Genomic DNA, 15,276 nt, shown 5'->3' on the forward strand with positions numbered 1-15,276 from the left:
TATTTTCTGATTTTTAACATTGCGTCGAAACACCGGAGTTTCTTCGTCTATAGCCTGGAGATAAAGAGGAATTACCCATATGTTTAAGCGAAATGTATATAAATATATGCAAAAGTTTGGTGGCACCACTATGTCGAATAGGAGGGGAAAAAAGGAGAAACTAGAATGTAAGTGGGAAATATTAAAAACAGTAATAGGTAATGTAGCAGAGGATACATTGGGAAAGAAACAAAACAAGAAGGGAGAACAGTGGTTTGACGAAGAATGCTCAATACTAATACAGGAGAGAAACGATGCCCGAAAAATGATGCTTCAACGGAGAACAACAGAAGTAGTGGAAGATATAGAGAAAAGAGGAGAGAAGCAGATAAGACATGTAGAGCCAAGAAAAGACAGTTTGAGAGAAAGAGAATAGAAGAGTTAGATGAATGAAAGATAGAAATGAGATACGAAAGTTTTATGAGAGAACAAGAGATCTGAAGAAAGGATACCAACCCAGAGCAGTTTTCTACAAGGATAAAGAAGGAAACCTCATTGGAGACAAAAGAAAGATGATGGAAAGATGGCATGTGTATTTCTGTGAATTACTTAACGGAACCAATGAGGATAAAGAAGAGAGGAAAAGTGATGAAGAAGAGGAAGAAATACGTGAGGAAGAGGAGGAAGAGATAATACCAACTTTAGAAGATGTAAAAGATGCAATAAAGTCTCTAAAGAATAATAAAGCGCCAGGAGAAGATGGCATAGAATCGGAGCTGTTGAAATATGGTGGAGAGGGAGCGAAGAAGGCCATATATGAAGTAATAGAAGAAGTTTGGATAAAAGAAGAAATGCCCAGAGACTGGACAGTAGGAATAATATGCCCGATACATAAGAAAGGGGATAAAGCTAAGTGTGAAAACTACCGCGGAATAACACTACTGGATGGAACTTACAAAGTATTTGGTAAAATTTTAGCAACACGATTGGAAGATTGGATGGAAAGAATAGTGGGAGATTACCAAGCAGGATTTCGAAAATATCGCTCCACGATGGACCAGATATTTTTACTGCGCCAAGTGCTGGAGAAGTTCTATGAGTATAACAAAGAACTTCACCAACTGTATGTCGATTTTAAACAAGTATACGATAGCCTGGAAAGAAATAAGATCTACAGTATAATGGAAGGGTTTGGAATCCCAAGGAAATTGATAAGACTGACAAAAATTACAATGAAGACACCGGAATGTAAAGTCAGAGTTGAACAGGAAATGACAAACATGTTTACACTAGAGAAAGGACTGAGACAGGGAGATTTACTTTCTACAATACTATTTAATTTAGCATTGGAAAAAGTAATCCGACAACTACCAATCAACCCTGGAGGAACAATATTAAATAGACTAACACAAATAGTAGCATATGCAGATGATATAGCTTTAATAGCAAGGAATAAGCAAGCTATGGAAGAGAGTTATCAAGTATTAGAAGAGAAAGCTCAAGAACTAGGACTGGAAGTGAACACAAATAAAACCAAATATATGAAGATGGGAAATCCAGAAAGAGGCAGAAGAGAACCTTACATAAGAATAAATGGAAAAGAATATGAAAGAGTGGAAGCCTTTAAATATTTGGGCTCAATAATAACAGCAGATAACAAGACAGCTACAGAAATACAGGAAAGGATAACAAGTGGAAGTCGATGCTATTTTTCTTTGCAAAATATGTTTAAATCTAAGAACATTAGTAGGAACACAAAAATTAAAATATATACAACAATATTAAGACCCATAGTAATGTATGGTTCAGAAAGTTGGGTGATGTCTGTAAGATAGGAAGATTGGTTGTTAAGGTGGAATAGGAAAATACTGAGAAGGATATTTGGAGCGGTAAGAGATAAAGGGGGATGGAGAATGAGAACAAATATGGAAGTACAGGAATTGTTTAATATAGTCAGATATTGTAGTGAAGATCAAACAGGGTAGAATACGATGGGCTGGGCATGTTCAGAGAATGGAAGAAGCACGGGTTGTCAAGAAAATATTCAATGGAAAACCGGAAGGGAGAAGGAGAAGGCCCAGGAAAAGATGGATAGAGGACGTGGAAGAGGACCTAAGAAGATTGGGAGTTAAAGGATGGAGAAGAAAAGCAGAGGATCGAGATGAATGGAGAGAGGTAGTCAGGAAGGCCAAAGACCTACATGGACTGTAGCGCCGACCAGTAAGTAAGTAAGTAAGTAACGCGCTTGCATCACAGGGCGAAGTGGTGTGAGATTTTGGCGGGAATCGAGCGCCCACCTACCGTTACACATTAGCCGTAACATCGGCATTTGCTGATATAATGGAAAACTTCCACTAAAATCGGTTCCAACATATCGAGCTCTGGCGAAGAGGCGTGCCATGTGATCTACATTTTAAAATACTACTTTAAAGGCACAATAAATGTATAATATTAGGTATACTTGGCAGGAAAATATGTTAACAATGAGGATTTGTGGGGGGAAAAAAATAAGATCAAATTTTGGAGGGGAATGATTTTGGAGAAATAACATCCATTTTGTGGAAAATAACCAATTTTGGGGAAAATTATATCCATTTTGGAGGAAATAACACTCATTTTGGGAAAAAATAACGGATGTTGGGGAAAATAACATTACTTTTGAGGGAAAAAATAGCATGGATAAATAACACCGATTTGGGGGGAAATAACAGATTTGGGGGGGAATACCCATTTTGGGGAAAAGCAATAAAATAAATCCAGGTCCCTAGCTATAGAACAACGCTCTTACACGTAACGCGAAGTTACTCAATGGTGAGAATCGAAGCAACGACCTCCGTGACCTTAACCACTAAGCCAGCCGCAATCATGACCCGGTTTTCAAAGCCAGGCAATCGTGTGCGTAGATATTCGATTAACGGGGTGACAATAGCTTCAACCCGACCACGTCAAACACAGGAGAAGCCGCGCTATTTTTTGCATGTTTCTTATCACCCTCCACGTCTTCCGAAGGATTAGAGGGAGCGAACGTCTCCAGGAATAACAGCTTCCCACCAAATGTCACGTGCAGAAGGAAAATCCTTGCACGGGAACAAGATCTTTCAGAGATATTTCCGAGGAACAGGTCCCCGGGAGAAGAAGGGAACATTTCTGGCTTGTTCGGTGTAAAATTGTCCTTCAAGGCTTTTGTGCATCTTTTTAATGTCTCTCCTTAAGATTTCGATGATTCGATTTTTAGTATTTAGAGTCGCTTTTCTGCCAATTTTGACAAATCGCGACACGAGGATGAGTGATGATATAAATTCAAGGATGGACGATATCGCAAATTTGATATCCCGATATATCGTTAAGAAAATATCGCCACAAACGATACGATATTTTTTCCATATCGTGATATCGGTGATACATCGTCTCCATGATATAATAATCCGTCACGCAACAGCCCATGAAGGGCCTAGGCGTACCTACCGACTGCCGGTCTCCCTCCCACGCTTTCCTTCGTCACCTCTAAGCGTGGAGATCTGCAACCAGTATTGGAATAGTCGGGGGGTCAGCCCGACGTATCCCCAGCCGTTATAGTAGGTTTCCGGGACCGGATTACGGTCACTCACTCGGAGCTCCCCAATTTCCTCACGATGGTGGGTTGCCACCGGCCCTATACGTAGGCCGAATAAATTCCGACCAGAGCCGGATTCGTCCCGCAGCGAACGATCTCAAGACGAGTGAACGCCTTAACCCGCTCGGCTATGGTCTCCGTGATATATATCGCCAAATATCGTGACGATATATCGTCTAGTTGATATCGTTTGGACGATATATTTTCAATATCGCGATATATCGTCTATCGCAAAACACTGTGATGAAATTGATTGACACTCAAGGATCGGGATTCAAACACGGAACCAGTAGCGTATCTAACACGCTCTGCGCCCCTTCCCCCCAAAACTTTCAGTTGTGCTCCCCTACTAGGTTTGGTAAGAATTTACAATATAGAGAAAGTCTCCAATTTCGTTAATTTTCGGTATACTAATTAATTTTGGCCTCCTAATCACGAATCTGTTGTAAAAAACCGGGGGTCACGTCTGGAAATTGTACATTTTGATAAAAAATTGTTCGTTAGCGCCAAAAACCATCCACGGGTAGCCCCACAAACCATTCACACGAGGTTAGGTTAGGTTCCATTAGCACTCATTTCACCCCTACATTCATCGAAAAAATAGGGATCGTACTAGAATTGAACATCATAAATCATTTTCATGTAAGACAACGGCGTGGTTGGATACAATGACAGGAGATTACATTTTTGTTCGTAAAACTACGCATATACACCTATATATATAAAAAAAATTAAATCGCCTTTTTTTCAAATTTTCAGACGTGACCCTCGGTTTTTTCAACAGATTTGTGATTAGGAGGTCAAAATTAGTTAGTATAACCTACAGAAAATTAACAAAATTGGAGACTTTCTCTATATTGTAAATTCGCTCCCTAGGTTTTTTTAAAATAAACATTCCTTTCTAAAATATTAATTCACGTCTACATTTATATTATACATATACAAATATGAAAATACATACATACCGGGTGGCAGAATTAGTTACCCAACTCAGAGCCCTCTGCAGCCTGTTTGAGGCATAGTAGAACTCTGAAATTTGGTGAATCCACTATGCAGACCATTGGGAAGAGGGTGACGATAAAAAAAGAAATAGTTAAATTTTCCGCCACCAGGTTGAAATGTGGCGCTGTACTCCCATGATGGGTTGTACACGTAATCACGTTAAGTGATTTAGCTGAGTTATTAATTACAAAGACATTTGTTAGTGGCTGGAAGTTGCGAGAAAATAATCTCTCGTTTATTGGAACATTGCAAGGTAAAGGCAAATCCATAACCAATTGGAGCAGTTTACGTCATTATTACAACCCATCATGGAAGTACAGCGCCACATTTCAACCTGGTGGCGGAAAATTGAACTATTTTTATCGCCATCCTCTTCCATATGGTCTGCATAGTGGATTCACCAAATTTCAGAGTTCTACGATCCCTCAAACAGGCTACAGAGGGCTCTGAGTTGGGTAATTTTAATTTCGGCCATCCGATACATACATGTAATTTGAATCAATGTAAAAACTGGTACGAAAGGTTAAGACAAGAGACATAGAAAAGTATACATTATAATTACATATGACAATACACTGTTCCTACAAAAATTACGATATTGTTAAATGACCAGTACCAGTCCTCTGCATTCATTGATGGAAGCAAATTCCTTTGCTAAGCCCCGCGACAAGTTAAGTTTGCAGCAACTTTTCACCCATGTAGACCCAAACGTGCGCGCAGAATACAGTTCCGCTGCAATACTGCCGATTTTCTCAATGTCTGTGATATGAACAGCTTGGCGGTCGAGGCAAGACTCGCACGGGAGATGCTGAGCGCCGTTCTCGCGCGGTTTAATACATAAAAACTGCTGCAAACTTAACTTGTCGCGGGGTATAGTTTGATCAAGTCCAGTTTCAAAGCCCGATCGCTTTCAATATTAAACAGCGACAGTCGATTCAGTCTCACTCTTGTCATTGTGCTCTTGAAGTAATTATGGATCAATTTGAGCTTCGAAAACAACCTCTCAGCTGATGAAGACGTCACAGGTATGGTCAAATATAGCATAAGCAGTTCATACGTCGGGAATGCTACTAGCCAGAATTTTGATTTCTATCCGTACATGTTTTTTTTTTCCTTCTTCTTCTTCTTCTTCTTCTTATTATTATTATTTCAGTTTTGACACTACATTCCAAAAGCAATGTCTGTAGCTACAATGCAAGACCCATTTTCTTCATATTTCTCCCACAAAATAGCCGATTCCACTAACTGACTGTCGGTGTGTTCAATTAGGGTGGTGGGGCTTAAAAGGGTGAAGTTTTCTCTGATTTGTTTCATACTCTGAAATCTAGGTAATGTTTACTTGATTTAGTACAATTTCTAAACCACAATAGAAAACCGTATTTTCTTGCCTGGCATCTACCCTTCGGTGACGTAATCAATGACTTGAACTATTCAGCTAATGAAGGTCTTTCTCTAATCTGATAATTCACTTTCTACTTTTCTAGTGATTAACATTTTCTGTTTGCAGTTGTAAGGACATAGCTGTGACGACAAGGGTCCCGGGTTCGAATCCGGCTCGGGCATGGTTGTTTGTGAATGTCCATTCATCAATTTCATCACTTCATCACTCATCCCCATCCTCGCAAATTAGCCTAAAGGCACAAAACGCGAAGTAAAATAAACTAAATCAATCAATCAATCAATCGATTGTAAGGACATAGAAATAAAATATGTTTGGTTGAAAATATATTTTAACGCCGAAAGGAAAACTTTTGTGAATTATTCGTCTTCCTTAATTTATCATTCCTACTGCTCCCCCGAAGCCCGTGCACCCCCCTTCCCCGCACCGGGGGTTTTGCGGGGGTGCTATTTACGCCACTGCCCGAAACCTCTGGAGTGGTGTGCTAACCATTTCATATTGCTTGCTAGATTTAGTAATTTTGCCTGTAGTATTATATATTATATTACATTAAAAGAGGAACATAAATTAAGAGTATTTGAAAATAAAATCCTTGGGACCTGAAAGGGGTGGCGAGACAAATGAGTGGAGGTTACATAATTTAGAACTGCACAATTTGTATTCCTGTCCAGATATTATTAGAATAATTAAATCAAGAAGACTTAGGTGGGCAGGTCATGTGGCAAGAATGGGAGAGGAAAGAAGAGTCTGCAGGATTCTTGCTGGGAAACCTGATGGTAAGAGACCTGTAGGAAGGCCAAGACGAAGATGGAGGGATAACGTTGAGATGGACCTAATGGATGGAAAATATTGAATTTATCTAACCCAGGATAGGGACAGATGGAAGGCCTGTCTTGCTGCAGCCATAAACCTTCGGGTTTAAGAAGGCTCAGCCCTATTAACTTTTGATCTAATTTTCCCTATTATCCTATTTCCTTTCTACTAGCACTTGACCTAATTCAGAGCCATGGTTCTGTTTCATATGTAAAATCAACACAAGTGTGGTGTCCACTTTATGCACAGAAAGGCTAATCGGAACTGGGCCTACAGTCTACAGTAGGATCCAAACCACTATGTGCCTCCACCGAGTATCGAACCCGGCGATGACGCTACCACAGCGCGATCGGGGAGGCCTCCAGCATAAGTATGGAAGATCGAAATATGTAAGGGGGGAAAAGGAAGAATATGTAGTGGCATTTATGTAATTCATGGACTTTTTAGTTTTAATGCTCACGGAATTGCATAAAATTGTATACTTTACTGTTCAATGGAAAAGAAACAAAATAAATTTTCTTTCCCCTTTTGCTTGAAAAGCATATTCTTCCCGAACTAATGTGTATGCTGGGAAATACGACCCGAGTGACATCTGTGCGGAGTTGGGGAAAGTAATTCTCGGAAACTCCGCCACTTTCCTCTTCTTAAAAAGATATCTCTGTGTGTCTTCCGAGAAATCCAGCTAAATCGATAGGCGGAGGGAAGGTACACGCGAACAGTTCCGAAACGTTATTGAAGCGTGTCACAAGTCTCTTACGCTCAGGTCAGTGGCGTTCCCAAGGTGGGGTTGGTGGGGTAATAACCCTCCCTTTGGCCTAGCATTTCTAAAAATAAAATAATAATAATAAAAGAGAAACGTCAAATGCAGGAAAAGATGGCAAAAGGAAGGCTGGTTACTAGTAACCCCACCCCTCCCTTTCGAAAATCCTAGGCACGCCACTGTCTCAGGTTAAGCCTGAATCACACGAGGATAGATCTCCAGCTGGATTTTCCAGTTGGGCTTGGACTAGTTGTGTAGTACTGGCTCATCCGCTATACGACGTACGCTTTTAGAAGCGATATCGGGTGGGGCCACGCAGAGGGTGTGCGTGGCGATCAACCAATGGCAAGAGTGCAACGTTGTACAGTTAGGAGACTGCGGCGCGGAAATTAAAAGCCGTGATCTGGATTTTTCTTGCGCGCAAGAAGTTTTCATAAAACACGTCACTTTAAGGTTCATCATAAGATGGGGAAAGACATTTTGAACCAGACTGTCCAAATCCCATGAATTTCCGTCGCCTACAGCCGGAGTTATGGTTCCTTGAAGAAACAAGGGAAACAACAACTTTCATTTCCTTCCACCTGTTTTTTTCATTGCCACCGTGTTGACGCAGCGGAGTTGTTGTGTCTAGGGAAAACTGTGGGTGTTAAATTCGCCTCGATATAAACAATGACCCTTCATTGTTCTGGGCGTTCTCGAACATTGAAAGTCTGGGTCAGTTTGAGTTCAGCGTTTTCGTAGCAAGGCCGATGTAAAATTATTCGCTCATCGTTCACTCGTGCGCCACAAAGAACAGTTTGTGAAAAGATTAAATACAGCCCTTTCATGCAATAGTGTGTGTTCCGTGTGTTCTTTTTTTTTTAAATAATGTCACTCTCAAAACTTAGCACCAGTAGTACAGGCACCAAGGGTGCAGAATCTAATCATTAACCTCCAGGAGAGTGACTCGGAAATGAGTGAAATCAGTGACACGGAGACCGAGGAAGACGACGAGAGCGGTGATGAATAAATACCTTCAAGCTTCTTACAGGTATGGGTTTCTCGTATATGCTACAGTGATATGATATTATAATCCTGTGTAGAAATATTCACTATATTATTTCACTGTACTCATAGTCATATATACTGTGCATGCATTATCAAAATAATGGACACATCGCGAATTTTCTGTCCTTCCCTTGGGCTAGCAGTTAGTTTGGCAACAGCGCAGTAGCACTGGCTGGGTATTGGCCGAACTCATGTTCCTTCTAAAAGCGTGCGCCGTATAGTTTTCGCCTCACACAATAATCGTTGCAGTACTTGTCGGTAGACTTTTGTTGCTACAAGGAATTGCGCAGGTCATCCATCCCGGGAATCGAACTCTGGTCTCCTGCGTGGTAATGCTTAGTCTCTCTCTCTCTCTCTTTCTTTCTAATCTGTATGTCTTTTTTTCTTTTTCCTGCCCCGGTTACGTTATTCTTCTCCTTCAACTCTTACTCTGCTCTTGTCGTCGCCTCGTCAAGGGGTCCCGAGTTCGAAACCCGGTAGAGGCACATAGTGGTTCGGATCCTTCTTTAAGCTGTAGATCCATTCCCGATTAGCCTTACTGTGCATAAAGTGAAACAACCTCAACTCAAACTCAGTCCTACTATGGTCGAATCTCTCTCTCTCTCTCTCTCTCTCTCTCTCTCTCTCTCTCTCTCTCCCTTTCTCTGTGTGTGTGTGTGTGTGTGTGTGGGTGTGTGTATCTGAGAGAGTATTCATCTCTCTTTTTCTCTCCCCCTTCCTCGTTCTACCACGCCTTCAAAATTCTCTGTTAAATAGAAATTGAGGGTTTTACCGACTTGCTTGGTTTTATCCCGAAATCGCAGGCAGGCTCTGCCGTCACTAAAACTCTTCCAGTCTCTTCGTTACTTCTCGAGCTTTGACGGAGTATGAATCCAGCTAACTGTACACCAGTGGCGTGCCAAGGAATTTCGAAAAGAAGGGGGGTTACGTATATATATTTTTAGCAGGCAGTCCACATGTTGCCATATTTTCTGCCTTTGACGTTCTTCTTTTTAGGGAGACTGGACCCCCACACGCCCCTTGTGCACGCCACTACTACCCACCGTATGTACCATTGCCTGACAAAACAGGAAAACTCGTGGCCCTAAGTGCACAGGAACCCTGTCATGTAGGCTGCGACAGGGGCGGACCTACTCAACAAAGTGCTTTTCTGGGTCTGTGAGCATTACATCGTTCCTTCTAGAAAACATATTTACAAAGGCTAACACTACAAGCTAGTAAAAGAAGTTTCGCTGCTGATAATTTGATATGGCGGCCATTTTCATGATGGCGCCCCTTACTTACCATAGGATCGTGCTCTCACGTGACTGATGACGGGATACCCTTCAGAGTCTAAAGGGCGAGCGACTCTCCGTGTGCCGTCGTGGCCTGAAAAAGGAACAAGTGTGTAACTTTATTGTTATTATTATTATGAGCACATCAGCCCGTCACACAATACGGGAATAAGCCCCTTAACTAAAAAAAACTGAGGACTAAGAAGAAAATCAAAGGTATATATTAACCAGGAGCGTATATTCTGGGCTAGCTAAGCTATCTGCAAAGCCTGAAGTCTAGAGAATAAAATACAGGAAATTGTAAATAATATTATTCATATCAGTTAAATGATGATGCTGGAGTTGGCAACCTGATTTCCTACAAGTTGGCAACCTGATTTCCTATGAGTTGGCAACCTAACCTGATTTCTTATGAGTTGGCAACCTGATTTCTTATGAGTTGGCAAGCTAACCTGATTTCTTATGAGTTGGCAACCTGATTTCCTATGAGTTGGCAACCTAACATGATTTCTTATGAGTTGGCAACCTAACCTGATTTCTTATGAATTGGGAACCTAACCTGATTTCTTATGAGTTGGCAATCGGATTTCCTATGAGTTGACAACCTAACCAGATTTCTAATAAGTTGGCAACCTGATTTCTTATGAGTTGGCAACCTAACCTGATTTCTTGTGAGTTGGCAACCTGATTTCTTATGAGTTGGCAACCTGATTTTTTATGAGTTGGCAACCTAACCTGATTTCTTATGAGTTGGCAACCTAACCTGATTTCTTATGAGTTGGGAACCCAACCTGATTTCTTATGAGTTGGAAACCTAACCTGATTTCTTGTGAGTTGGCAGCCTGATTTCTTGTGAGTTGACAACCGGATTTCTTATGTATTGGCAACCTGATTTCCTATGAGTTGGCAACCTAACCTGATTTCCTAGGAGTTGGGAATCAGATTTCTTATGAGTTGGCAACCTGATTTCTTATGAGTTGGCAACCTGATTTCTTGTGAATTGGCAACCGGATTTCTTGTGAGTTGGCAACCGGATTTCTTATGAGTTGGCAACCTGATTTCTTATGAGTTGGCAACCTGATTTCTTATGAGTTGGGAATCAGATTTCTTATGTGTTGGCAACCTGATTTTTCATGAGTTGGCAACCTAATTTTTTATGAGTTGGCAACCTGACTTCTTATGAGTTAGCAATGATTTCTTATGAGTTAGCAATGATTTCTTAACAGTTGATAAATTTATTTCTATTCATAGCCATGACATAGTGAGGTAGCCCAGATCTTGCACTTAGTATACGCCACTGATATTAACATCTCCTCATTCAAGGTTTACAACTTGTTCATCCATTACTATGGATCCTATACTGACTCCGAGGATAAAATATCTTTGCTTATTAAAAGCTGAGGTTGCAAAGGGGCACTCAGCACAGAGAAGGACAAACACAGGACAAACGTACATAGCCCTACAGAAGTTTATACTGGCCGTGGGTACAGGCGCCAGACCTTCGTTGTCCTGCAAGAAGCAGTTTCCGGTGAGGTCGGGTTGACGTCTCAGTACATTACCAGAAGGTCATTCCTTACATTCCAGTGAGTGGGTAAGAACGACGGCTCAAGCAAGACAATATTCGGAGCATACCTGTTTATATAGGCTATATTATATATAGACACAGCCTCGTTCAACCAAGAGGGTAGAACTACACCGGCCCAACCAATTCCAAGCGAAAGCTCTCAAGTGGTCGTGGAACAGTCTGTCAACAGTCCATCCTGCTCAGGATCTCAGAGGTGTGAATCTACAGTTCCTGGATCGCTCAATGACGTTGCTTCTCCTACATCTTCGCGTGCAGTATGATCAAAGTGTGCAAACACGCTTGCACGCACAAGATATTCACCTCGAAAACTTGTGCGCACATTGTCACCAATTCCTCCTCTTTACAAGCCACCTGTGACCCGGAGAAGGCAACCAAGAGAAGCAAGGGAGCTTACCTCATCAGAAACTATTTCTGCAGTCAAAAAGAAGCGTCTCACTCATGTGTCTGCACGATCCATGGAAAGTTCAGGTACTATTCCATCTACAGTTGCATCTAGCGGCGAAGATAGCGAGTGCCGTATATGCGAGGGTTGGTATCATTGAGACAATTAAGGTGAAGAGTGGATACGTTGTGAACACTGTTCCGTGTGGTATCATAATAATTGCGTTGGCATAGAGGAGGAAGAAGTACATTTTATCTGCCCTGCTTGTCATGAGTAAAGGGCTATTTGAGACAGGCAAGTTAATTTTATGATATGTACCATATTGAAGAATCATTCAGTGCTATATCGTGACTTGCTTTTAGTGTATATTTTGTAATATTTACTTTCAAACTCATCATGCTCACATTTTGCACACTAACGAGGATCTGGCGTCTAGACATAAGGTCAGTATAATGGTCTGTGGGGGTTTGGACTGTGTCCTATCCATCTACGTTTGTAGTTGTCCTTTCACAAATTTTATCTCAACACACCTTTCATCCTTATCTTTGTGATTACCCAAAAGTGGAAGAAAAGCGGAATACAATAAATAAATCAATCGGTTATTGTGTCCCTGCGTTTTTCAATTTTTCTTCATGACCGACAATTAATGTTTCACTGATGTAATGCATCACTATAATCATGTGAATTATTTTCCGTCATCGTCGTATGCTTAATCATTCCTTAAAGCATAGACTCTAACGCTGTTGTCCTTAGTGTAAACAATCTTACCTGTGTGGAGTTTTGATCTAGGCAAAAGAATGGTTAAGAATAAATCTCAATTCATTGTTCAAAATTTAAAATAATAACTCCGAGGTAGTTCGATGTCAAAGAACAATTTCTCCTATACATTAAAAAGGATTCCGGTCTCCGTGGCTGAGTGGTTAGCACAGCTTGCTAGCTTAAAATCGGCCTTGTGTTCATTGTGAGTGCCCCTTCATTAATTTCATCATTTCATCGACCATCCTCATCGTCCAAAAGTGGCACAAGAAGCGAATTAAAATAAAGCAAATCAATAGAACATAGGGTATCCGGTTTCATAGAGCAGTAGGCAAAGCACTCGGTCATGAAGACCCTCAAAATTGAAACAATAATTGCAACAGAAAACCTGATATTAGAGTATTTTAAGACTTTAGGCATATTAACAATTCACGTCAACCAACTTCACCTGTATTATGTGATATATGCTTTAATTTTACTTCGCTTTTTGTGCCACTTTTGTCTAATTTGCGAAGATGGGGATGAGTGATGATATGATGAAACTGATGAATGGACACTCACAAACATCCATGCCCAGGCCGGGATTCGAACCCGGAACACCTGGCCTTGAGATTTCGGCCTGTGTATGGGACCGATGGCCATCCACCGTCGTGAGGAAATTGGGGAGCTACAAATGAGTAGCGTGACGCGGTCAGGGAAACCTACAACGACTGAAGGCTCGTCTTGATGACCACACGTCACCCCATGATTTTCACCTCGGCAGGTGGAAGTGAGGCCGGCAGTCGGTAGGTAGGACCTGTACCTCACGGACTGTTGAGCCACGGGTTATTATTATTATCATCATCTTCAAATAAAGCTTTATCGTTATATATTACCGTATTTCATCGCATAATCGTCGCACCCCGTTTTTCAATCCAAAGAGAGAAATCCTTCCACAAACTGCCAAGACTCCAACAGAATTGGTAGGAAAAGGGAAGTACATTTAATTTGATCCCGTCTGTACCCGTCGTTCTTCGAAGACGGCTTGCACATTCCTCCCCACATGTGGCCGGGCATTGTCCTGCTGAAATATGGCATGTGGAGTTGCCCGAAGGAGAGGCAGTACCTCGGGCTCTAAAATCTCCCTGACGTAGCGGTTGCTGTTCAGATTGCCTTCAATACGTAGGAGGGGAGATGGCATGTTGTGTCCAATGGCGCCCCAAACTATCACACTTGGCGTTTGTCCGCTATGCCGCTCAACAATGCAGGCTGCCAGATTTCATTCATCACGGTAGCATCTAACACGTATGCGGCCATCACTGTAGGACAGGTTGAAGTGGGACTCGTCCGTAAACACTACATTTTGTCACTCAGCACGCCAGTGACGGCGTTCACGTGCCCATTGCAGTCTGACGCATTTGTGGTTTCTGGACAATGGAAGCCGACGCAATGGCATGCAAGCCACCAGTCCAGTCCGCAGCTGACGGCGTCGAACCGTCGACGCAGACCGGTCCACAGCCGTTGCAGTGCTCCAGCGTCGAGCCAACACTGTGGACGAAGCTGTACGGTCCGTTACAGTCATGCGGTGGTCACATTGCATGGTCCAATACCTGCCCGTCGCTGCGTACGGTCCTTTTTCTATCCACTGGTTCCACACACGCATTACTGTCGTAGCAGCATGCCCTGTACGAGCCGAAATGTCACGGTATGACAAACCTGCTTCCCGGAGACAGATCTTTCTGCCCCGTTCGAACTCGCTCACATGCTGATATTGCACCCTTTGACGTCGACGAGGCATACCGGCACTTGCTTTCACGTTTCCACTTCGTTGGATGGCTCTTCACTGACTGACCTTGTTGTAACACTGACCTTTCCAGTCTCACAAGAGAGGGCGCTGCTGGGCCTACATGCATGTCATCTCTCTGCAATCCTAATCACTTATTGCTGGTACACTGTTCTACACATCCTCCGAGTTTGGATTCATGCGGACCATTTTTTCTGGGTGTTGCAATTTTCACAAAGGGCAGTGCATATATATATATATAAGGCAGGGAGGGAAAGAGGGGGCCCTTTTCCCATTTTCCTGACCTTTCTTTTCCCTTTTTGTTAACATTTATTTTACCGCTACTTAAGTTAGTTGGAAATAAAGAAAATATATATTTTTATTAATTAAAAAATCCTTACCATAAGGCCGGTTAAGAAGAAAACTGAAGTTGTACTTTAACAAGAGATTTAGACTTGCTTTTATTAATGCTTCATGGGGAATGGCCACATTAATTTATCTAATATTTTTTACAAAACTTCAACCACAACCCAATAGAATTTTAGATTTCCAAATATTCAATTTTATCAAATCCCAGTACAGGTACAATAACAGTGTAAATTCAATGTATACTGTAAAAAAAATAGCACAAATTCTTTACAAGTATAATTTCTTGACTTTTTTTACATTCTTCACTGGTAGACACCGTGAAATGTCATAAAATCAATGTGCTCACGCAATACCAATATCAGTTGCAACACTGCAGAAACATCCGTTAAATTGTTATGAAGGGGGAAACGGTAAAATATTGTTTAAAAAAACTGTTAAACCATCAAATTCACGGTTCATTGGTAAACCGCAATGCTTTTTTACGTAGAGAACGCAAATATTCATTAGATTTATCGCACTCTCCTCAAACACCGCT

General features: G+C 41.5%; 1 protein-coding gene across 3 annotated transcripts in view; it reads right to left on the reverse strand.

Moving 5' to 3' along the window:
- The window catches only part of LOC145981614 (pleckstrin homology domain-containing family G member 5-like), an 838,947-nt gene that overhangs the window by 692,534 nt on the left and 131,137 nt on the right, over positions 1 to 15,276 (reverse strand). For all 3 annotated transcript variants that reach the window (XM_083114983.1, XM_083114985.1, XM_083114986.1), the window contains exon 3: positions 9,898 to 9,981. In XM_083114983.1, coding sequence (XP_082971109.1) covers positions 9,898 to 9,981 — 84 coding nt within the window. The remainder of the gene's footprint in view (positions 1 to 9,897; positions 9,982 to 15,276) is intronic.

This window comes from Lepisma saccharinum, chromosome 29 (genome assembly GCF_977018435.1).
Source record: "Lepisma saccharinum chromosome 29, izLepSacc3.1, whole genome shotgun sequence".
Lineage (NCBI taxonomy): Eukaryota > Metazoa > Arthropoda > Insecta > Zygentoma > Lepismatidae > Lepisma > Lepisma saccharinum.